Source organism: Vigna unguiculata, chromosome 3, assembly GCF_037176805.1.
Source record: "Vigna unguiculata cultivar grain cowpea cultivar isolate G323 ecotype 2 chromosome 3, ASM3717680v1, whole genome shotgun sequence".
In the NCBI taxonomy this organism is placed as follows: domain Eukaryota; kingdom Viridiplantae; phylum Streptophyta; class Magnoliopsida; order Fabales; family Fabaceae; genus Vigna; species Vigna unguiculata.
In genome coordinates, this window is record NC_140794.1 from 16,014,873 (window position 1) to 16,036,801 (window position 21,929).

Sequence of the window (21,929 nt, forward strand, 5' to 3'; positions counted from 1 at the left end):
AACGCAGCAGAAAAATATTCCTTAGCATTATCACTTCTGAGAATTTTAATTGTCTTCTCAAATTGGTTCTTAATTTCATTAAAGAAGGACACAAATATGGATAAAAGTTTCGATCTTTCTTTCATTAGATAAACCCAAGTACATCGAGAGAATTCATCAATGAACGTTACAAAATAGTTAAAACCAAAAGAAGTGACACGACTTGGTCCCCAAACATCAGAATGAACAGTAGAAAAAGCAAAATTACATCGTGTCTCAGACTTTTTAGGGAAGGAAGATCTAACATGCTTTCCTAACTGACACGATTCACAATCTAAGGTTGAATGTGTTTGAGACTCGGAACCATCATCTTCAACTTAGACAAATTTGGGTGACCTAAACGATCATGCAAAAGTTTTGGGGATGAAGTTGCAAAACAAGATACTGAGGAGCTTGGTTTTAGGAAATAAAGTCCCCGTGACTCATGTCCTTCTCCAATCAGACGACCCGTACCATGTTCCTATATAGCAAAGGAATTAGCAGTAAAGGTTACAGAACAATTTAAGGAACGAGTCAATTGACTCAAAGAGATTAAATTATAAGGACAATGAGGAATGTACAAAACAGAGTTTAAATTTAGTGAAGGTGATAAAGAAACTTTGCCAATTCCTTGAGATGCCACTTTGGATCCACTTGCAACAGTAATAAAATGAGGACTTTTGGGAGAGGAAATGGAGGAAAATGAGGAAATGTTACCAGAGACATGATCTGAGGCACCTGAGTCAAGAATCCATGGACTAAGACCTTCCACAGATTGAGAGATGCATGCAGTTGACATTGAAGAGGATGGGTCAGGATTGTTGGATTTCTCAGATTTGTACCTCAAGAATTCTTGGTACTCTTCATCAGAAATTCTAGATTCTGAATGATCAGACTTGGACACATGAGCAGCTTTATCGGGAAAACCATGTAAGGAATAACACTTGTCTTGGGTATGGCCCATTCTATTACAATATGAGCATTGAGGACGCCCACTTCGACCACCACGTCCTCCACGGTTGCTCCGACCTCCTCCTCTTCCTCGTGGTGCTACCATTGCTGATGTTTCAAAAACATCAGTTGAACTTTCATCTTTGACCAATGTAGGTACACGAAGAAGTCTAGTAACTAAGTTGTCCATCGAAGGGATTTGATCACCGGCTAAAACTTGATCACGCACATGATCAAAAGTCGAGTGTAGGCTCCTCAGAATTAAGACCATGTAAAACTTATCAAGTTTTTTGTTGATATCTTCTAATGAATCAGCCACAAAAAAACTCTTCAATTCTTCTACTGCAGCCCTAGCCTTTCCGATATGAGAAACCATATCATGATTGATTTGTTTGAGTGAGGCTACTCTTTGAGTTGCATCAAAGAGGCGTTGAATGTCGTTAGCAAAAATATCTTGTGCCCTTTTCCAAAAAGAGAAGCATGTCTTGTAAGGTCTCAAAATGTCTAAGACCCCTTGCTCAACTGATTGCCATAAAACAGCACACAACTGAAAATCCAATTTCTGCCACTTAGCTTTCTCTTCCTCTGAAATATTAGAGACCTCTTTTTCAAGATGATCATGATAACCTTGACCAAGAAACCACAACTCCACCGAAGCTGACCAAGAGGAGTAATTTTTCCAGTTCAGTTTCGCAGAGGTAATAATAGGAGTAGCTGATAGAGAGGGAGACATTCCACCCGTAGAAGCCATTAAAAAAAAAACTTAACTTTTGAGAAGAAACCCTAGGTTCAAGATATGGTCACCGAAACAGAGAACCAAGAGCAGATATAAGACCAGGAGGCTCCGGCGAGACGAACGACGGTGGCGTGGCGCGATTCCAGCGCCGGGAAGGCGGCGCGTGGTGTACACGCGCTTGAAGGTCGTTGGAGAGAAGCGGAGCGTGGCGGCGCGTGCGGAGGTTTCTGGGGACGTGACTTGCGGGGATGGGTTGCGCTCCTCGAGGCGCACCTAACCCTGACTTCGCCGGAGTAAACACGCCGGCGGCGACGGCGACGACGGCGGACGGCGCGGCGGACGGCGGCGGACAGTGGCGGAAGACAGCGGACGATGATAGTCACTGTGACAAACAGTGAAGATGAACCAGACTCATGTTCTGGCTCTTGATACCATCTTGAAGAGATTTCAGATAAATGAAACAGTGAAAAACTACATTGTTACTGTTTTACTACTGTTTATATAAGAAGATAGTAAGCAGAATACAAAGAGTCAAGGCCCAGTCCTAACCCTAACCCTAAAGAAAGGATCCCATACATGATAAATAAAATATTACATCTCAACAATTTATTTTGTTCTCAGCTTAGATAGTAGTTAGGAACAAAACTTTAGAATATTGGTGGATCTTGTACTTGGGAAAATACATTCAATTGTCCAAGCATTTGCTTTTTCTCACAAGTACCTGATACGGGTTCATCTAGATAACACTCTTTGATCCTTAACACATGTATCTAAGTAGTTGCTATTCAATTTTTGTTGTTGCCTACTATCTTTGATAGCTTATTCATGAGATATTTAAATTTTAATTGTTTTGTGAGATACTTTTGATAAGAGAGATTCAATTCTAACTCAAAATTTTATGGTTCTCAATTTGTGAATCTTATTCCTTATATGTTGTTCACAGGAAATGATTTAACAATTGTGAATCATGAGTCAATCATATAAAACATTATATAATTATCTACAATATAAAACCTTTCAGATAAAAAGTTTGGTAATCTTATGTCATTCAACAATTGTTTTCATGAAATTAGTTACACTTTATATATGCCATTTCATTTTTATTTCTAAACATATTTAATTATAAAGTTCACTTATAATTAACATTGAAATAATATGTTATAAAGATAAATTAAAAATAAAACTAAAAAAATCTTATATTAATCGAATTAGAGTTTAATTATAATGTTTAATTGTTTTCTGGTGTCATATAAGTATAAATGACGGTATAAATTATTTGTTAGTTGTTTTTGAAATTACAGTTTGTAAATAAATATCATAGCACACGAAAAACCTAAATTTCCATCAATTTTTATAATTACATTTTTTTAATGCTTTAAATGGTAGACATGCAATAAACACATTCGACAAGAATAAATTGATATGATAAAAACGGATAAAAAAAAGAAACTAAGAGTGTTTAATTGAAAATATGACTGAAGAACTAAAATAAAAAAAAGATTAAACAATAAAATTAGTATTTTTTTTAAATTATTTATTTTATCTTCTCTTTTATCAAAGTCATTATATTTTTTTTTTCTTTTTTGGTCTTGTTAACAAAATATTATAATATCATTTTAAATTTAGAACTGATATTATTAAAATAGTAAAAATTAAATCTAAGACAATTCCACAATATCATATATTTGTTCTTTCTTATATATTATATTTATAAGAGAAATCCATGAATTATTATTTATAATGTTATATTTATTAAAGAACAATTCAATACATAATTACTTAAAACAATAGAAATAAAATAAAACCAAGTAACCGGAGGTAAAAAAGAAACAAGGAACATGTAATATACTCTAAAAGTAAAATATATTTAAAACTAAGTGATAAAAGATTAATAGTTGAAATTGTGATGAAAATATAAGGAAATTTAAAATTATAAAATCAAAAGTTGTTTAGTTTAGAACAACCACATTCGCTGTGTTCATAAAAAAAATCTTTGGCCGTGTTTGGTTTCGGTGATGGAGATGAGTATGTTGGCTCCTTCCTTCTCTGGCTTCGCTAAACCCTCTGCATCTGTAAAACCTTCTCGTCTTACGCTCAGGGCATCTTCTCTGCGCCATGACTACCCTCTTGCCAGCAAAATTGTTGTTAAAAGTAATATTCGTTCTCACCCTCTTACCCTTCAATTCCATTTAGTTGAAGCATGTAGTTGTGTGTTTGATTCATGCATGCCCATCTCATTTCCAATTGTTCTCGTGTTGTTTGAGCCTTATGGATACATACTCAATTTAGAATTATCTCCTTTTATACGCCACCCAATTTGGTGATGTAGGTAGCGCGAAGGAGAAAATATAATGGCATTTTTTTATTTTTTGGTCTTGCAAGCCTTGTCAGATATCATCCTTTAGGATGCTTGTTTTGTTTATGGTGTAGCACTCAGGTTAGATGTCATTGTCAACTGTTATCTACCATTACCAGCTCTAGGTGGTTTATGTTACAAAAAGGTGCAGCTTAATGTCAGTTCCTTGGTGGGGATATATATGGTTAAGGGTATGAGAAAAATTAAGTGCTGAGTAAAACACCATTTTGGGTTCTGAAGATTTCGGTTGGTTGGTTAGTCCAAAGAGATGAAAATTATCCTTTTCATTCATGGAAGATGATTTTTACAAGGCTTTTAATATAGCCTTGATACATTTGTGGTTATATGGTAACTTTGGAACATTATTGAGGCAAATAGATGGAACAGGCTATGCAATTGTTTGATGAATGCTTGTATTTGTTGAATAAAGTTAAATGAGAGTTAATGTTGTTGAATAAACTTAAATGAAAGTTAATCTGTTAGCAATTTTAGAATGGAAAGGTCAGGAGGTAGTGGTTACTTTTTGTGTCTTGATTTGAAATAATTAACCGAATTTAAAGCTTGGAGATGGAAATCCATTCCAATGTATAAGTTCACAATTTTATTTTTTCATTAATGAATGAATGAAAAGTGAATCAGGGTATTCACACAAAAGAAAGACGTGTTGTCTTCAAATTGGCATTAGAGCTTGAGAGTGTGGCTCTTTACATGTTGTACCCAATTGTTGGTGCTAAAAATTAAAAAGTGTGAGATATTTTGGAGAAAGTGTACAAGGGAGATGACTGAGTGAAACAAGTCTGATTTCAAACAATTTGGTGCTAGTTGGAGAGTATGAGGTTGAAGGAGACAAAAGGATTTTCCCAGTTCATCACTCAAGTTGAAACCCTAGTGAACCGATTTAGCTGAAATGGAGAGATGTTGCTCGCTAGCTATGTTATGGAGAAGATCTTGAGGTTGCTGAGAATGTCGTATGTGCAATAGAATAGTAGAAGAGCTTGTCAATTCTCTTGAAGCACATGAGCAACAAAAGAAGAAGAAGGTAGTTGCTTGAATAAACACTCCAAAAGAAAGCAACAGTGAAAGTGGATAAAACGTTATATACTCAGAACACTCAAGGTAGAGGAAGAGGTCGTGGAGGTAGAGGAAACAATCATGGTGGTAGAGGTCATGGTCGAGAAGGGTATTATGGGGAGAAAGAGCATTCAAATAAAAATTGGTGTGGAAGAGGAGGTTGGTCGCAAAGCCATTCAAAGGTGGTAAATATGGCCACTATTCAAAGGAGTGTAACTCAGACAAATGTTACGGCTGTGGTCAGTTTGAAATTATGCTAAAGATTGCCTATCCGAGAATAGGAGGGAAGAGACGACCAACTTACTGACAAAGCTTGGAATTGGAAAGCCAAATTCCAGTCTACAAGTTCTCAGTTGTATTTTTTGATTAATGAATGAAAAGTGAATCAGAATATTCACAAAAGAAAGACTTGTTATCATTATTTGTTTTCTGGTTGTTATGAGGTGTATATAGTTTTGCAATTAGTCTCTAGTGAATGATGCATTATAATACGAACTAAATTGGAACAATGAGGAGTATCAAATCAAGTTTCCAAGATAACGTTGCAAATGAAGCTCCCGTGCGTGCATCGTGGAATTGAAGTTTGAGCATGATCATATGAATCTATGATGTCTATGAATAAAGTCTGAATTGGATCATGTGAATGTTGAGTCTGGTTCGTGTTTGCTTCACTAAAATTGTTGTATTCCTGTTATTTTCCTCTTAACCACTGTGATGGAAAGCAATAATTACTCTGTGAATACGGAATGAAATGAAAGTAGCCATAGCAAAGCAGTGCTATAATTTTAGTAGCACTGAATATCCCTATATTGTTCTTAAGTCTGTTATTGTTATTGTGTATGCTTTATCAAAATAGGAAAAATACATTATTGTCTTGTAGGAAAGGAGTATAGTGCTGGTTTCTAGACATCTTGGTGCTTCTTCTCACTATTTAATTTTGGGATGATCAGGGATTTTAAGGATTTTCTTATAATTGTTTTTCAGGATTATGGTGTGGCATATTTTGATGGTGCAAACTGTTATATGTTTAAATGTATATTTATGGTTTCTTCATAGTCTCTTCATGAGAATCCGTGATTGATCTTTGGATATGCCAAGGGAGTTCATATGTACACATTAGAGGTGAGTGATATTTTCAGGGTGACATGCCCTGTTCAGAATAACCGAATTCCCTAATCAAGAGTGGAATGACTCCAAAAGAGAAAAATCTGATATCAAATAATTATTTTCTGAGATTCTCATTGCGTTCCCTCAATGACACTGAAGGTTGTTATCTTAAAAGTGGATAACCATTCACCTGCCACTTTAAGATTTTTTGCATGATAAAAATGAATTAGTCTAAAATACAATTTTGGTCTCCCTAATTCAAATAGAAACATTTAGTCACCTAATTTTTCAAACTTAGTGATTTTAGTCCAATTGTCCAAATTAAGACACTTGATGGTTAAGATATTAATGTTGACTTTCATGTGATACTCTAACTAACATCATACTCAGATTATTTGTTTATTTGAAGGTGATTAGGATTATCTTGAAATGAACTTTCATTCATTTGCATAATTTATTTGATTTTTTTGTGACAGTAAATTAAACAGAATGATCAAAGAATACCAGTTATAGTGTGCCACCACGTCTGAGTTATTGTCAATATCTTAGATATCAGGCTTTTATCACGCAATGTTCTTTGTCCTACTTGGTTTCAGACATTCAGTATGAGCCTTTTGGGCCTTGTGCTCCATTATGGCAACTGGGGTTACTGTCAATGTTTGGGTTATATGAAAGGGGCTAAGGCCAGGGTACTGGAGATTTTTTTCAGCTCTGACTATATTTTCTTTCTGCCTTTTTCTACATTTTACTCTTCCTCTTCCCTTAATGGAGGTTTCCTCCTCAAGTACCATTTTTTATAGTTAAGTGCTTAATGTGCTTTATGCTGAAAATTTATTTTCTAGAAAGTTTTATTTGAACATCTTTGGGATAGACAAATGACAGTACAGTGACCCATAAGAATGATACCAGGGACCTCAATAGATTGAAAAAGACTACATCAGATATTAAAGGGGACACATCAGGATTTTGTTGCCACTGTCTTATTATATATCTTTATATTCCATTCTGTTAACACATCGAGCATATAACCAATGATTGGCTCAGTGTATTGCTCTAATAAGGTTAAATATGTTTTTGGTCCTCCAACTTTCAGTGAAAATTGGAATTAGTCCCTTTTTAAAACTTTAATCCAATTTAGTCGTCTAACTTTATAAATGTTTAGATTTAGTCCTTTCAACCAAATTTTGTTAAATTTATTTGACGTTTCAAATGATTTTCTATATAGTAGTTGAGTTGTTAACACCGTTTGACATATTTTCGCTTCAATGTTAACTAATAAACTATTATGAAACGCTTTTGAAACATCAAATAAACTTAACAAAATTTGGTTAGAAGAACTAAATCCACACATATCTAAAGTTGGGGGACTAAATTGGACTAAAGTTTCAAAGATGGACAAATTTCAATTTTAACTGAAAGTTAAGGGATCAAAAACATATTTAACCCTTATAAAGTTTATGAATGAAAAAGGAGGGGTATGATGAATTGTTGGCTATAGTTAGTGTAGAGGTAGTACCTTATCAACATGCTTTTCTAAACTCTATCTATATAGACTCTCTATCTATAGTTGTGACTGTTTCTTTGTTTAGGAGGATTCTTGATCTTTCGTCCTTGTTACAGTGACAATAAAAATGTTCTTTTACAATAATAACAAATCACTGTTGCCAGTTATCAACTTGATAAATAGAAGTACAAAGGTGTCTGTTACACAATCATCTGGTTGACAACACTGCTCTTTATTGTTAATTTGATATCTAGCAAGTTAATGTATCTGCATGTGCAGACTAATGTCTAATCTAATTAGACAATATTTGACTTAGCTTTAGCTAGTATATTATCATTTCAGTAACTTATGAGAAACATTTTAGCTTCAAAACACTTAGCATCTATCACATCTATCTGTCTGTCTTAGTTCTCATCTACAGTATCTTCTACTGATATAGTTCTGATGTATTGTTGTTTGGTGGAGATTTGATTTACTTTGCGCAGTTCTGAAATTTCATCAGTGATCAATCTGCATGCTTGTGTGCCCTTTTCTTATTTTTCACTTATGTTGTTTCCATGCCATGGTGGCAGATTTATATTAATTTCAGATATTGCATCGTATAGTTTACTTTTTTACATCAATTTCTACTTGTTTTCATATGGAAGCAGATTTACCATATTCTACTGGTGAGACTACTTTGCAAAAGGAATTTTCTGATTTTGGCAAGATAGCTGAAGGTAAATGTACAAGTTTTCTCATTATTCACAATGGTATGAGTCTTGGGATGGTTTACATCATGATTTTTAGTACTCTAACTCACACCTCTTGGGTCATGCATTTTATGTTTGCAGTTAAAATGGTTAAAGATATGAAAACAAAAAGATCTAAGGGTATTGCTTTCATTCAATATACATGCCAAGATGATGCCATGCTTGCACTAGAAACCATGGATCAGAAGGTTCAAATTTTCATCACATGCCTCACCTTCTTCTGCCAATGATTTTTTAACCCAAATACTACACTGGGAATTAAAATTTACCCAGATAACATATTGTCACAGATAGCATTTTTTTTTTTCAGATCAGAATTCGGTTTTCTGAAAAAAAAAATGTTATCTGTGTAAATATTTGGCATACATGCTAACTAGGTAATTTTTTAGTCCATATTTGCTATTTTAGATGATAAAATCCATTGACAATGGATGTGTTTATTGTCCATTTTGTACAGGATTTTTATGGTAGAAGAATCTATGTGGAAATTGCTAGATTGGGTTGGGATTATTTTGGTGCAACCCCAAGGGCCTCAGGACCCCCAAAGAAGTGGGATTTGCCACAGCAAGAAGAAGTGGTAGATTGTTGGTACTGATCAAAATTCATAATTGAGTGAAGCTGTAGAACAGAAAATGATGAAGCAACAAATATCAAGTTATACAAATATGGCTATACAAGTTAGAGTTTGATGGAACATTATGTTTTTGTAATAATACTGATGCAATACTGTAGTTGATGTAATCTTTCATGGCACTCTTGATTTTGGCACAATAAAATGTACTCCATCCTGAAAATTAACTTCATCTGTCTGTAGGGCTCCAACAGTTATAAAGATTCAGGTGAGTTTCATTCATGAGTTTGAGGTGCTATTCTACATAATACATTTGATGTTGTATGTTTTCATTTGTACAGAACCTTAAATTATATTTGCTTCTTAATTATACAAAATTATAATGTTCGATGAACTTAAATATAAGCACATTTTAATATATCAAAAATAAAGGATCGAGTGTGAACGAAGAAAAAAGCAAAACTCAGTTACATGATAAGGGGATTATGGTTGATTAAAAAAGCTGAATTTTTTATATGCTTAACTTTCTTTATAAAATTTATGATATTTTTTTATGATGAACCCATCCTTCAATAATGTTAAGATATAAGTCTTATTTGACTCAGCAGTAGTTGCATCAAATCAAATCTCTCACGAATCAACAATTTTTTTAATGAAGTCTTGTAAGAAAACTTTATTTAGTATTTTCTGTTAATTTTGTTTAGATTAATAACAAATGAAACCGATGAATACTCTACAATAACAATATAATATAAAAAAAATTGTAATTAATTTTTCTGCACCCGTCAATTATGTTTTTTTGAATTAAATTTTTATTTAAAATTAAAATTTCCTGTTCTATTTACAGGTTAACTTTTTTTATTTATTTAAGTATTCCCTGTTTCTATACCTTTTTATTAATACGATGATATGATTGTTATTTTCATTTTTTTCATCTTTGACTTGTTATTATTTTTTTTTTCAAACTCGTCGATCAACTCGTTTTAAAAAATGAAAGATGAATTAAAAAAATTAAAAAGGAAATAACCAAAATTTCTCAAAAGATAAAAAGGTAAAAATTAGGTGAAGTGAAATTTGAGAAAGAAATTAGAGTAAGATCGAGAAGTGTTAGATTCCAATATAGATTTTCTGTTGGGTTTTTTTTTATTGTGTTTTTAAAATATATTGATTGATACTGATTTTTGGGTTTTAAAATAATTATAATATACTAATAATAATGGTTTTTTAATGAAAAACACCAAAAAGAATCTTAATAGAAAATTTAGATTTAGTAAGATGGAGGGTGTGAAAGGTGGAACAGGTAGCAACTTTCCTTAAACACGTGTGAGCCAAATCCGGTTGAATGCCTATGTTTGATTGGAAGTATGATTAAGACAAATGCAGAAAATTATTAAAAGAAGTTAAAATAATGGGTTATGAAGAAGGTGACGAAACCTTACATGTGTTTTATTCCTCGCAATTCGATTCATACATTTTCTGTCTTCGTCACTGTCTCACTCCGATGGAAAACAAATCTATTTAAAACCCATTTTCAGCTTCCACTGAGTCCGTGACACACACACACACCAACACGTGAAAAGGGTGAAAGCCATTTTCAGCTTCATTAGCCATTCCCATTCACCTAATTAATTAAATAAAACATAAAATATATAATAATTAAGTTTTAATTGTTTTCAACCTTTCTAGTTCTCCAGTGCATAATTTCTCCATTTAACAATAATCACTACATATTTTAAATTTTCTCTTTTTTGTAAAATCATATATTTCTTGGAACTACTTTATTTTATTTTGATACAATACTTAGATGAGATATGTATTCTATATAAAAGGAATAATGCATCTAGTATTATTTTTATATAAAAGTAATACAAGAAAATGAACCACTAGTGTCAAATAAACTTTCACTATAAATATAAAGAATTACCTATCTAAAACATCTTTAAGTAAACCACTATCTATAATACTTCAATGGTTTTGCAACACTCTGTTTATCTAAAACATCTTAGTCTTGCTTATCTCACTAACTTTGTTTTGTTTTTGGTGGCATCTCTCAATCAATAATTTCACCTTCAATACGTTAAATGATCAATACAACACACATTACAAACCTACCGGAACAAGATTCTTGGCTACACAGTATAAGACTTTTCAACAAGTATAAAATACACACAAGAATGAAATTACATTTTTATAAGTTCAAACAGTTTATTTATAAACTAATTCATAGAAACTCTTTCATATGATTTCTTCAAAATTTTATTTTTAATATGCATAGATTAATTTTAATTTATTAAGTTAATTTTTTTTTTTAAATTTGGTTGAAAATATTTGTTCAAATATACTTTCTGTGATGAGATATAAATAGACAGATACATATAAAATGAAGATTTATATTTGTCATTCTTATTTTTATAATTTCCTTATTACCCACTTCATTTATTTTATCACACTTTTTTTCTTATTCTTCGAAAACAAGACAGGAACTAATATTTTAGTATAGAGTTCAACTTGTCTATATCTTCTTCTTCTTAAGTTCAGTTTTTTATTCCTTTTCTTTGTATATAACATTGTGTTGCAGCTTCCATTCATGAGTCTTATTGTGCATATCTGTCATGAAGCAAGCACATAACCTACGAGTATGTGCATGCCACGTGTCTAATCTAGAGCCACAAACTGGCAACTAAAAGAAAAAGTGTTCACCTTTATGTTACAGAATCTCTTTGATCACAAACTTTTGTTCCGTTAAGCTCACAATTTGTGTTTATATTTGATTTTGGAATCTCCCTTTTCTCTTTATCTCACCCGTGAGACTGCACACGTGACAGGTTATGACAAAGTTGTAAGCAATGCATGCATGCTAAACAATTCCACTATCTGTCAAAATCTTACCCTCTATAAAACCCTCTTCACACTCAACTTTAACTTGGCTAACTCATTCTTTTTGCACCACAATTTCTTTACATGCACCATCATGCTTAGAGAAAAACTTCCTGAACCAAGAAAATTCAGAGGAAACAAACACTCATGTTCAGGTGAAGTCACAAAGTCCGTTGCTCTTTCACTGTTTGTTAATATGTTTTCTTGAGTGGTCATGTTGATAGATAGAACCATGTATATAATTGAGTGATCATGGTTTCTAAAAGGGTTATGGAATCTTTTTGCAGTAAAAAAGATTACATACCACAAATGAGACTAATGTATAGTTGCAATTTTTAACCTTTAATTAAACCTTGGATATTATTAGGACTGTGTAGTTACATGCCACTACTTTGTATCATTCTTTTCTTTTACTCTTTTTCTCTTTTTCTTTTGGTGACATTTAATCAAACATGAGTTGTGCCACCCGTGAATGGGTTAAGTTAAATCGATGGTCACCCACCTATTATATGCTGCCTACAATTTCTTGGCCACAAGGAGCTAAACAACAACAAAGAGTCACGGGATGGATTGCTTTTACATCAATACCATATTCACCCAATTTGATGCTTATTTTAAATTCTTTTCTGTGCCAAACTATTAATGAATTATCCTTCTCTCATACCCTTCTACGTCTTCTCTTGTGACTGCAAGTTGGTCATGCCAGAACACAACAACCAAATATTATTTAGTATAACAATGTGAACCAGGGTTTCATAGGATAATTAATTCAATGTGACGTGTGTGATGCTTCAATTGCCTTAACATTTCGAAAATTCCCCTCAAGATAGGTCATGTGTCATGTCTTAATTGTAAGAGTCGGGTTTTATAAGGTTTAAAACACAGTTATTATTAATGTTATCAATCAAATAGGTGCACTATAGTTGAAGAGAAGAAGTATAATTGAAATTAGAATGGAGGATTTGTGCGACACCATGAAAGTTTTGTTGTATTATTTCTTCATGATGTTGTTTTGTTTTCTTGAACTGCTTACAATCTGATAGTGTGTGCTTAATTGACAGATCTGGTTTTATTAACTTTTAGCCAGAATAAACGTGCTGTCTTATAGGGTTTTCAGAATCAGAAGCTATGCAATGCAAGCACTGATTTGGCCTCTTCTCAGGGAAAACACACAGAAAAACATGTTACATATGACAGGACATGTAGATTGAAGACAACTGTGTTTAGAATGGTTTTGCATATTTTCTTGGAAAATACACACACATGGCTTGTTTATTCTTTTCAACTAAAAAATTCACCGTCTTTCAAAGGTCAAATTAATATACTTGTTGTCTCTCTATTACAAAAGGAACTATTTTCTTTTAGTTTCTCCTGTTAATTCTGTAATCATCATACATAAGAATCATAACTTATATATATATATATATATACATGACACAAATAAACCAAGAAAATATATGTTAAGAATTCAAAACGAATTCTTCTATTAGAGATGGCTTAAAGTAAAAAAAAATTACTTCACAATAGCCGAACAACTGAAAATTGTTCAATATTGAGAAAGAAAACATAAAATTCACATAGAGAATAATGTAAGTGAAAAGGACGTAGCATGGGGGACCACAAAAAAGATGAACTTTTTCCTCCACAAAAGATTCATAACGGATTGGTAAAAGAAGGAAAATGGCAAATCTTTGGAAATAATATTTAATTATCTTAATTATATACATAAAAAAGTATCCTCATTTCTAGCTCCCAAAACCACTTTTAAGCCTAAGATGAAGGTTAAATATAGAGATAAAATTCAATTTCAATTGATGAAGAACATGAAAAAGAAACATGTAAAATGTTTTCCCTAACTTTATCAAACAAATAAACTTTTTGAATGTAAATATATGGCAGTAAAGCTTTAATGTGGCAGTTGAATTCAATTTTTGTGAATAGAGTTAAAAAGAATTCTTACCTCTAAAAGTACCTTTTGAAGTTTCCTTGACACTCTGGCACTTTCAACCAACATGAACTCTACACGTTGCATCCTTATGGTTTGAGCATTCTTTGTGTTCCATATCATACAAGTTCTCCAATATAAATAAGAGTGCTCTTTGCTAAACTTATTTGCTAAGCTTCCTTTGGATATGCATCAACCTTTTTCCATTCTTGCTTCTATTTCATTCTCATCCATTTATTTCAAGAACTACAGATTCTGAGTTTGAAGTTTTGGTCTATTTACAGAAACAACTTAGCAGCATTTTGTGGTCCTTCCCACATTGCCACATACATTCATAGACTAGAACCTCTCATGGATCTCACAATTCATGTGTTTTTTACTCTATGGATCATTGTGACACTTTTGAACCATAATTTTGGAAATGTGGAGGGAAGATACCACCATCACAGCAAGCAGAGGAGAGTTTCTTCTGTTCCTACTGCTCCTTCTGATTCTTCCACTGAGCCAGAGAATCCAAACCCTTCAGTTCCACCCCCTGCTGATTCTCCCACTGTTCCTTCTGACCCTTATCCAAATGATAACCAAACCTCCTCTTCTGACTGTGTCTTTGATGTGAGATCCTTTGGTGCTGTTGGAGATGCTTGTGCGGATGACACACCTGCATTCAGAGCAGCATGGAAAGCAGCATGTGCTGTGGATTCTGGGATTCTTCTTGCTCCAGAAAACTACATCTTTAAGATCACTTCCACTATTTTCTCAGGTCCATGCAAGCCAGGATTGGTATTCCAAGTAAGAATGCTTGTTAAATGCTCACATCACATAGTATTTTTGTTTCATGCGTGAAACATGAGAGAAGCTAATATTAGCCCTTCAATTCAACCTTGTACACAAGGTTAAGATCGGTTTAACTTTGACTATGTATGATTGAATGGTGAATATTAAGTTCTCTCAGTTGTGGCGTGGTCCCTTGTATAATAGGTATGGATAATAAAAGTATTTCAATTTGCTAATAAGTTACACAAATAACCAGGTGGATGGAACACTGATGGCACCAGATGGACCGAATTCATGGCCAGAAAAGGATAGCAGAAACCAATGGCTTGTATTTTACCGACTTGACCAAATGACTCTTAATGGCACAGGAACAATAGAAGGAAATGGAGACAAATGGTGGGATCTCCCTTGCAAACCTCACAGGGTAACCATCTTGTGCTTTCACTAACACAATCGTTGTGTTCATCATTCTTCCCTCAATTTGTGTTGGTGTGGTTATTTAAAGTTGAATGGAAATATATACTAAATGCTGCTTAAAAAATGGCACTTTCAGGGTCCCAATGGAAAAACTTTGTCAGGACCATGTGGTAGTCCTGCTGTAAGTAAACTGGACCAAGCTGATGCATTTACTAACTGTTAAGGTATCTACAAATTTGGACTTACCCCTGTTTTGTTTGTAGATGATACGGTTCTTCATGAGCTCCAATTTGAAGGTGAATGGGCTTAAAATCCAAAACAGTCCTCAGTTTCACATGAAGTTTGATGGTTGCCAAGGAGTGCTGATTGATAAGCTCTCCATTTCTTCACCAAAACTGAGCCCCAACACCGATGGAATCCATGTTGAAAATACCAAAGATGTTGGGATTTATAACTCCATGATAAGCAATGGTAGTGACTATATTGCAATGTTCATTCACCCTGTTCAACATTTCACTGTTTCTTACTTACGCCATACATAAATCACATGGTTTCAACAGGTGACGATTGCATTTCAGTTGGACCCGGTTCCTCAAACGTGGACATAGCAGGTTTAACTTGTGGTCCTAGCCACGGGATTAGGTAGGTACAATGCAGAATCATGAATAAACACAAGCACCAATTGATAAAACATTAGAAATGAGCAATTTTGAAACAAAACTGCATGAATTTGGAATTTTGTTTGTGCAGCATTGGAAGCCTTGGAGTGCACAACTCTCAGGCATGTGTGTCAAACCTGACAGTCCGTGACAGCATCATAAGAGAATCAGACAACGGACTAAGAATCAAGACATGGCAAGGGGGAATGGGATCGGTGTCAGGTCTGAGATTTGATAATATTCAAATGGAGAACGTTGGGAACTGCATCATCATAGATCAATACTACTGTTTGTCAAAGGAATGCCTAAACCAGAGTTCTGCTGTGCACGTGAATGATGTGTCCTACACCAACATAAAGGGCACCTATGATGTTAGAACAGCTCCTATTCACTTTGCTTGCAGTGACAGTGTTGCTTGCACAAACATCACTCTCTCTGAGGTTGAGCTTTTGCCATTCGAAGGAGCATTGCTTGATGACCCCTTTTGCTGGAACGCTTATGGGACACAAGAGACCTTGACTATACCTCCAATCAATTGCTTAAGGGAAGGTGACCCTGAGACAGTGGGCGATCTTTCTGAATATCAATGCACTTGAACCAAACATGTGTTACTTCTATAATATACATATAAGGTGGCTTATTATAGATAGAAGATATTAATTACATGAAATATACCATACATATAGAGAGTGTAGGGATCCATTATTATTATGTTGATGATGCTTCTGTATGATAATCTTTTAGGATTCGTCCCTATCTGGGTGCATTATTCCCATTTTGTGCGATGAGATGCAGAAATTCGTCCCTTTTGGGGCCTACACTGTGTAATAGCTTCATTCGATATTTATATATTACTACAACTTCCACTGTGCCATCAACACAGGTAAACGGCAGAGTAGTCTTTTTGGTTCTAAAAATATTTTGATGATTTTATTGGTCTTTTATGCTGAAACTTTTTACCTAGTGTGTGAGCAAAAGAATAACCTAGTATGAAATATTTATAATATAACATCATTTTTTTTCGGTAGAGACCAAAATTTTAACAATAATTTAAAAGAAATTAGTTAGAAAATAAGTTAGAATTCCCTGAGAACACAGTTTAGAGTTCAATTTCCCGATAACCAAATTCTAACATGAAAAAAAGAAACTATACTATTATGTAAATATTGACACAACTAAATTTTAGATTCAAATATGCTATTTGGATGAAAAAAATCATTATACAGATAATAAATATTTAAAATTGATTAAAAAATCATTAAATAATTCAATTTACTACATTATAAATTTATAACAGAAGAATAAGATATTAATTAGTTTTTAAGAAAAAAAAAGTGGAAGATAATTGAATGCGTAAATTTGAATTTCAGCAGGTTTTTTTTCTTAAAGTAAAATAGTTTTCCTTGATGAATCACATTATATAATAAAGATAAGTTAAAAGAAAAATCACTTTTTATTTAAAAATTGATAAATTAATCCGTTAAAATCTTTTTTTAGTTTGTTAATTTGATATTTTATTAATGTATTGAAAATAAAATTAGTGAATTAACGAAACAGAGTATTTTTAAGAACAGATATTTAAGCAAGTGAGTGATTGCAATTTACACTAGATATCGCGTTAATTTGTGTTAAAATGTGGAAAAATAAATGCTTTTTAACAATTTTAATTTTGCAAGAGACTTTCATTTAATCTTGAAAATAAAAATTAAGTGGAACATTTTCATAATGAGAAATTATAGAAACTATTGTTTTATATATTAAATAATATTGTCGAATGAGTATTTACTCTTCTTTTAAAGGTGCATATGCATATAACTACTGATGTTATTATTTCTACTTTCAAGAAAGCATAAATAACTTTTTTTGTCTTTCAGTGATTTAAATAATCTTATTTAAAACATTTTATACTTTCAAGAAAGCATTTATAATTTTTTTCCATTATCGATGATCTACAGTACTAGTAATTACTCATGTTATTCTAAAGTTTTCTACTTTAAAGAGCGTATTTATTACCTTTTTCTCTGCCATCAATTATACTGTACAGTATTAGCCAAACTACTTATACTTTCAAGACAACTTGAGGATACTGTATAGCATTGCCAATCATTTGCCAAACAATTTTCTACTTTCAAGAGAACATTTATAACATTTTGTAAAATGATTTCTCGTTTTTTTTAAGATTACTTGTTATAAATTCATGAATGTAATTTTTTTGTAATTATAATAAAATATTTATCTAATTTCCTACTTTATTCAATTTTCTCTCCCTCTAATTAAGCATGATAAGATGTGTGAATTCATCTCGTCTTTTGCTTTCGGAGAGGATTGGATAGTCCGTCATAAAAAAACCGGCTAAAACTTTTAATATGCCTTGTTAAGGGAAGAGCTAAACCACCAACCTTTTCTTTTAATTTTTAATTTTTTAATTTTTATATATATATATATATATATATATATATATATATATATATAAATTCAAATTATATAATAAATTATTTTCAAGTATTAATTAATTAATTAGTGTTCCTAATAGATTAAAATGATTATAATTATTATATTAAATTATTTAATTATAATTAATAAGTGGAATTTAATTTATTATTATTAATGATTTAAGTTATAATATCATTATATTTTTATATTCTTCTAATAATGAAATAAAAAATAATTTTTTAAATTACCTTTTATTTTAATTTTTATTTAAGAAAATACTGACCAACCAGTTTTCTTAACCAATTTGGCAACTGAGAGGAACCAAACTAAGGTAAGTTGAATGGGATGACAAAATGGTTGGACTGTTTTGGTTTGGTTCGTCTTTAGTTCGTCAAAAACGGGTTAGGACGGACTGACTCGCCACTAACAAATGAGTTAGATACTGTAATCTGTTTCGTTTTATGGCGAGTTGGTCCGCCACCTTCTTTTTTAATTTATTTTAATTTTCTTTTAAATTTTCAAAATTTTTTGTTTATAATTTCTTTTATATATAAATTTGTTTATATAATATAAAAAAGTTATTAATTTTTAGTTATTTTTAATTTTAAACATAAAAGAAAAGGTTAGCGGTCAGGGTAGGCTGGTCCGCCTTTGACTTGTCAAACTAACGTGCTAGATAGGCTAAACTACAACGGATTGATGGATTGGAAACTCCAACCCGATTCGCCCTTTTTTTGACGAACTGACGAACTGACTGGCCGACCCAGCAAACCTAGTCCACATTAACATGTCTACTTCTTCCTGCACCTCCAATCTCGAATGAGTTATCTTGTACCTCCAAAATATTTTAAAATCTCCAATTTGTGCCTCAGTTAAAATAAAAACTTGTTTCTCTTTCCTATTTAAAGCACCAGAACTGATCCCTACCCCTAATGTTTTAACTGCATTGCCTTTGCCTATGCTGGTATATTTGAATACCAACCATACGAAAATAACACCCAAAATTCCTCTCGATCATACCATACAAATTTTTTTCCCCTGCGGCATCCTAGCTTCACAAAGCCCATGTATAAGATTAGTATATGGAACAACATTCCTCCCCTGCGGCATAATCAGAAACACTTCATTCGGCGGAGGAGATTCAGCACAAACCTGGCGTCGTCTGCGGAGGCTCAACACTTGATCATAGAGTTGTGGACATTCTCGGCGGCACGAAGGGTTTCGTGTCAAACAAGGATAAGGAGGAGGGACTCAAAGGTGTGGAGGATGTGGATGAAGGAGTGTTTGTGGACTTCACTGGCACCTCACTCATGTGCTTATCCTCCTCGCTAACAGAAAGGTTTAAATGAACTCAGTTCATTTAAATTTGGGTTCATGGAAGTTGTGTCGTGGTTTGATGTAATGTTGCATTTGTGTAGGTTGCTGATGTTGGAGAAACAGTGTCGTTTTTCGTGGAACTTCAAACCTTAGGTGACAGGACAATGAAGAAGCTGGCGTTTGATCATGTTGTTCATAGTATAAGGTGCATGAACCAAAAGCATAAGAATGAAGCCAAGAACTGAGCTCTTCAAAATATCTTGTTTGCATTGGTTTAGGTTTTTTGTGGATCTTTTTCTCGTCATTTGATTTTATTTATTTTTTCTATAAGTAGTTTAAGACAAAATAAACTAATCTAAACACAACACAAGTCTTGTAACTGGTTAGTGAATTTTGTTTTGTAATAGAAAGAGGAGGAAGAGTCAGCCAAGAGGGCACTTGTGACCCTATCAAGTTAGGGAATCAAGGGAAGGGTCTTTTCGCCATTCATTGGGGGCGAGATAGAATGAGGAAGATTTGAGAGGGTCGAAGTACGTTTTATTTTCCTTAGCTCTAGCAATAAAAAAATATGTAAATTATTTAAAAATTAGAAGACATAAAAAGTATAATAAGAACAAAAAATTATAAATATATTCTTAAAATTCTAAAAAATAAAAACGTATAAAATGAACCATTTTTTTCTTTTAAAATTGAGAAAGATAGAAAACAATAAAAGTAATGACAGATCTTGACTAATAATGTTAGGGGTGCCAAAATAATATACTAAAAATTCATAGTTTTGAAGTTGTATTTTTATATGGATCTTATTTTAAATAAACTCTTCTAATTTCATCTATTCTACTTATCATATATGCTCATATTTGAGGACATTTTACTATTCTTATATTTTAAGACAATTTACTTACGTGTAATTCTTTAACCCTTTAAGAAAGGACCCCTCTAATTGAATAATTGGATTATGTGTATCATGCTTTGAAACATGTAAAGAAGTTGAATTTTTCCCAATGCTATCTATGCTTTTAAAAAGGTCAAAGTTAAATATTCTTCGTATGATATACTAAATGTGCTATATACGTTCAAGACCATCTTGGTATCTGACTCGAGATAATCTTGACTTATATTACCAATATGATCTTATGTTACTGTTTACCTGGTATTATCCAAGATTATGATTATATCGTTGAGGTCCCCTCAATCAGCACCATATAATGTTGGTCAAGACATTGTGAAAAGAGTCTATCAACTAAGGCTAATAACTAAAACATGTTATCATGACATTAGGCAAATTAATCAAAGTAATCATCTCTGTAGGCTAGGCCCATTCAGGTAAAAGTCAATAAACATAATATAAGTTCGCAAGGTAAATTGATTACATGTTCATTATTACAATATTTATTACCATCTAACGCACACCCTTGACTTGAGTGTCATAGTATCTTTCGCCTGCACACTTCCTTTTGGCTTAGAACAATGCTTGTGTTATATAATAAGATGATAAAAAATAAAACAAAAAACAACCAGACAAAGATATGGATTAAAAGAGATGATGTAAATGAGGAAATGATAGAAATAGTTTGGGTTGATGTGTGCATAGCACTGTAGAGAGAAAACACCCTCACTGCACATGGCAAGACATAATATTTTGCATTCTTCTCCCAAAATACAACAACCCGTTAGATTGATCGAGTGCAACGAAGAATTTTTGAACCTTATGAACACTACTATTTTAAAAGATAGTATAGAGAAGGAGAAAAGAAAACATGACACTTTTGTATGAGCTTTAATGTTTGTTGTGTGTTTATTCTCATGCAAATAAAGGGTATTTATAAGTAGAAGAGGGAGATATAAGAGTTAATTGTCATGAATCTGATTTAAAAAAATAATTTGTAATCAAAGAAATAAATGTAAAAAAATAAAACTGTTATACATAAATAGTTTTTAACTCTAAGATAAATATTGGATTAAAAAATTAGTCATAGTAGGATTTTATTTTAATTAATTATTTTCTTAAATTATACTAATATTTCTAATCAGTGGTTGCACGTTACGACCTTATGCATATATGTTGTTTCATGAGTGTCACTTAAAGACTTATTCATGTCTCACAATGGTGGCCCCACCATCACACTCACTAGGTAAACCCTCAAAAGAAATTTGTGACTCACCCCTATACAAAAATTGTAATTGAGTTTATTAATAGGCATTTTACAAAATAAGCATAGTAATACAGATAGATACCTCAACCTTATTAAAAAACAAGTTTAAAACTAAAAATAATTTATCATAATCTAATCAAAAATTGAGAGACATAACTACTACAAAAAATTATGATAATCAAGTCCACTTAAAAATTGTCTATAAAAAATCACATAATACATTACTTACTCTTCTATATTCAATATACAAAAATGTCATGAGATAAAAATTAGTGCTAAATATTA

At 32.5% G+C, this 21,929-nt stretch overlaps 3 protein-coding genes across 4 annotated transcripts; 2 read left to right on the top strand and 1 right to left on the bottom strand.

Annotated features, from left to right (window-relative positions):
- Positions 1 to 175: 175 nt before the first annotated feature.
- LOC114194148 (uncharacterized) lies at positions 176 to 1,834 on the bottom strand. Of its 2 annotated transcripts, none has more exons than XM_028084229.2 (2): positions 757 to 1,834; positions 176 to 499 (listed from the first exon to the last, which is right to left on the bottom strand). In XM_028084229.2, exons 1-2 carry the CDS (start codon positions 1,718 to 1,720, stop codon positions 462 to 464), a joined length of 1,002 nt encoding a protein of 333 aa, XP_027940030.2. In that variant the 5' UTR covers positions 1,721 to 1,834; the 3' UTR covers positions 176 to 461. The 2 variants fall into 2 exon arrangements, with proteins under 2 accessions (XP_027940030.2, XP_027940029.2); XM_028084228.2 differs by having other exon boundaries at positions 736 to 1,833.
- A 1,813-nt stretch (positions 1,835 to 3,647) lies between these two features.
- Positions 3,648 to 9,348, top strand: LOC114176217 (RNA-binding (RRM/RBD/RNP motifs) family protein). Its single transcript, XM_028061174.2, has 4 exons — positions 3,648 to 3,856; positions 8,394 to 8,462; positions 8,577 to 8,683; positions 8,953 to 9,348. The coding sequence occupies exons 1-4, from the start codon at positions 3,721 to 3,723 to the stop codon at positions 9,088 to 9,090; spliced, it is 450 nt and encodes a 149-aa protein (XP_027916975.1). The 5' UTR covers positions 3,648 to 3,720; the 3' UTR covers positions 9,091 to 9,348.
- Positions 9,349 to 11,946: 2,598 nt separating this feature from the next.
- LOC114179825 (polygalacturonase At1g48100-like) lies at positions 11,947 to 16,626 on the top strand. Its single transcript, XM_028066291.2, has 7 exons — positions 11,947 to 12,098; positions 14,173 to 14,677; positions 14,919 to 15,086; positions 15,216 to 15,260; positions 15,343 to 15,550; positions 15,640 to 15,721; positions 15,830 to 16,626. Exons 1-7 carry the CDS (start codon positions 12,091 to 12,093, stop codon positions 16,332 to 16,334), a joined length of 1,521 nt encoding a protein of 506 aa, XP_027922092.1. The 5' UTR covers positions 11,947 to 12,090; the 3' UTR covers positions 16,335 to 16,626.
- Positions 16,627 to 21,929: the final 5,303 nt, after the last annotated feature.

Bases quoted from the DNA above. Each gene is read 5' to 3' on its own strand.
- LOC114179825 (XM_028066291.2), top strand. The intron at 14,678-14,918 runs GTAAGAATGCTT...ACAAATAACCAG, and splicing joins AGCCAGGATTGGTATTCCAA to GTGGATGGAACACTGATGGC. The intron at 15,087-15,215 runs GTAACCATCTTG...TGGCACTTTCAG, and splicing joins TCCCTTGCAAACCTCACAGG to GGTCCCAATGGAAAAACTTT.
- LOC114194148 (XM_028084228.2), bottom strand. From the start codon at position 1,720: ATGGCTTCTACGGGTGGAATGTCTCCCTCTCTATCAGCTACTCCTATT. The intron at 500-735 runs GTAACATTTCCT...TTTGCTATATAG, and splicing joins TGCCTCAGATCATGTCTCTG to GAACATGGTACGGGTCGTCT.
- LOC114176217 (XM_028061174.2), top strand. From the start codon at position 3,721: ATGGAGATGAGTATGTTGGCTCCTTCCTTCTCTGGCTTCGCTAAACCC. The intron at 3,857-8,393 runs GTAATATTCGTT...ATATGGAAGCAG, and splicing joins CAGCAAAATTGTTGTTAAAA to ATTTACCATATTCTACTGGT. The intron at 8,684-8,952 runs GTTCAAATTTTC...CATTTTGTACAG, and splicing joins TAGAAACCATGGATCAGAAG to GATTTTTATGGTAGAAGAAT.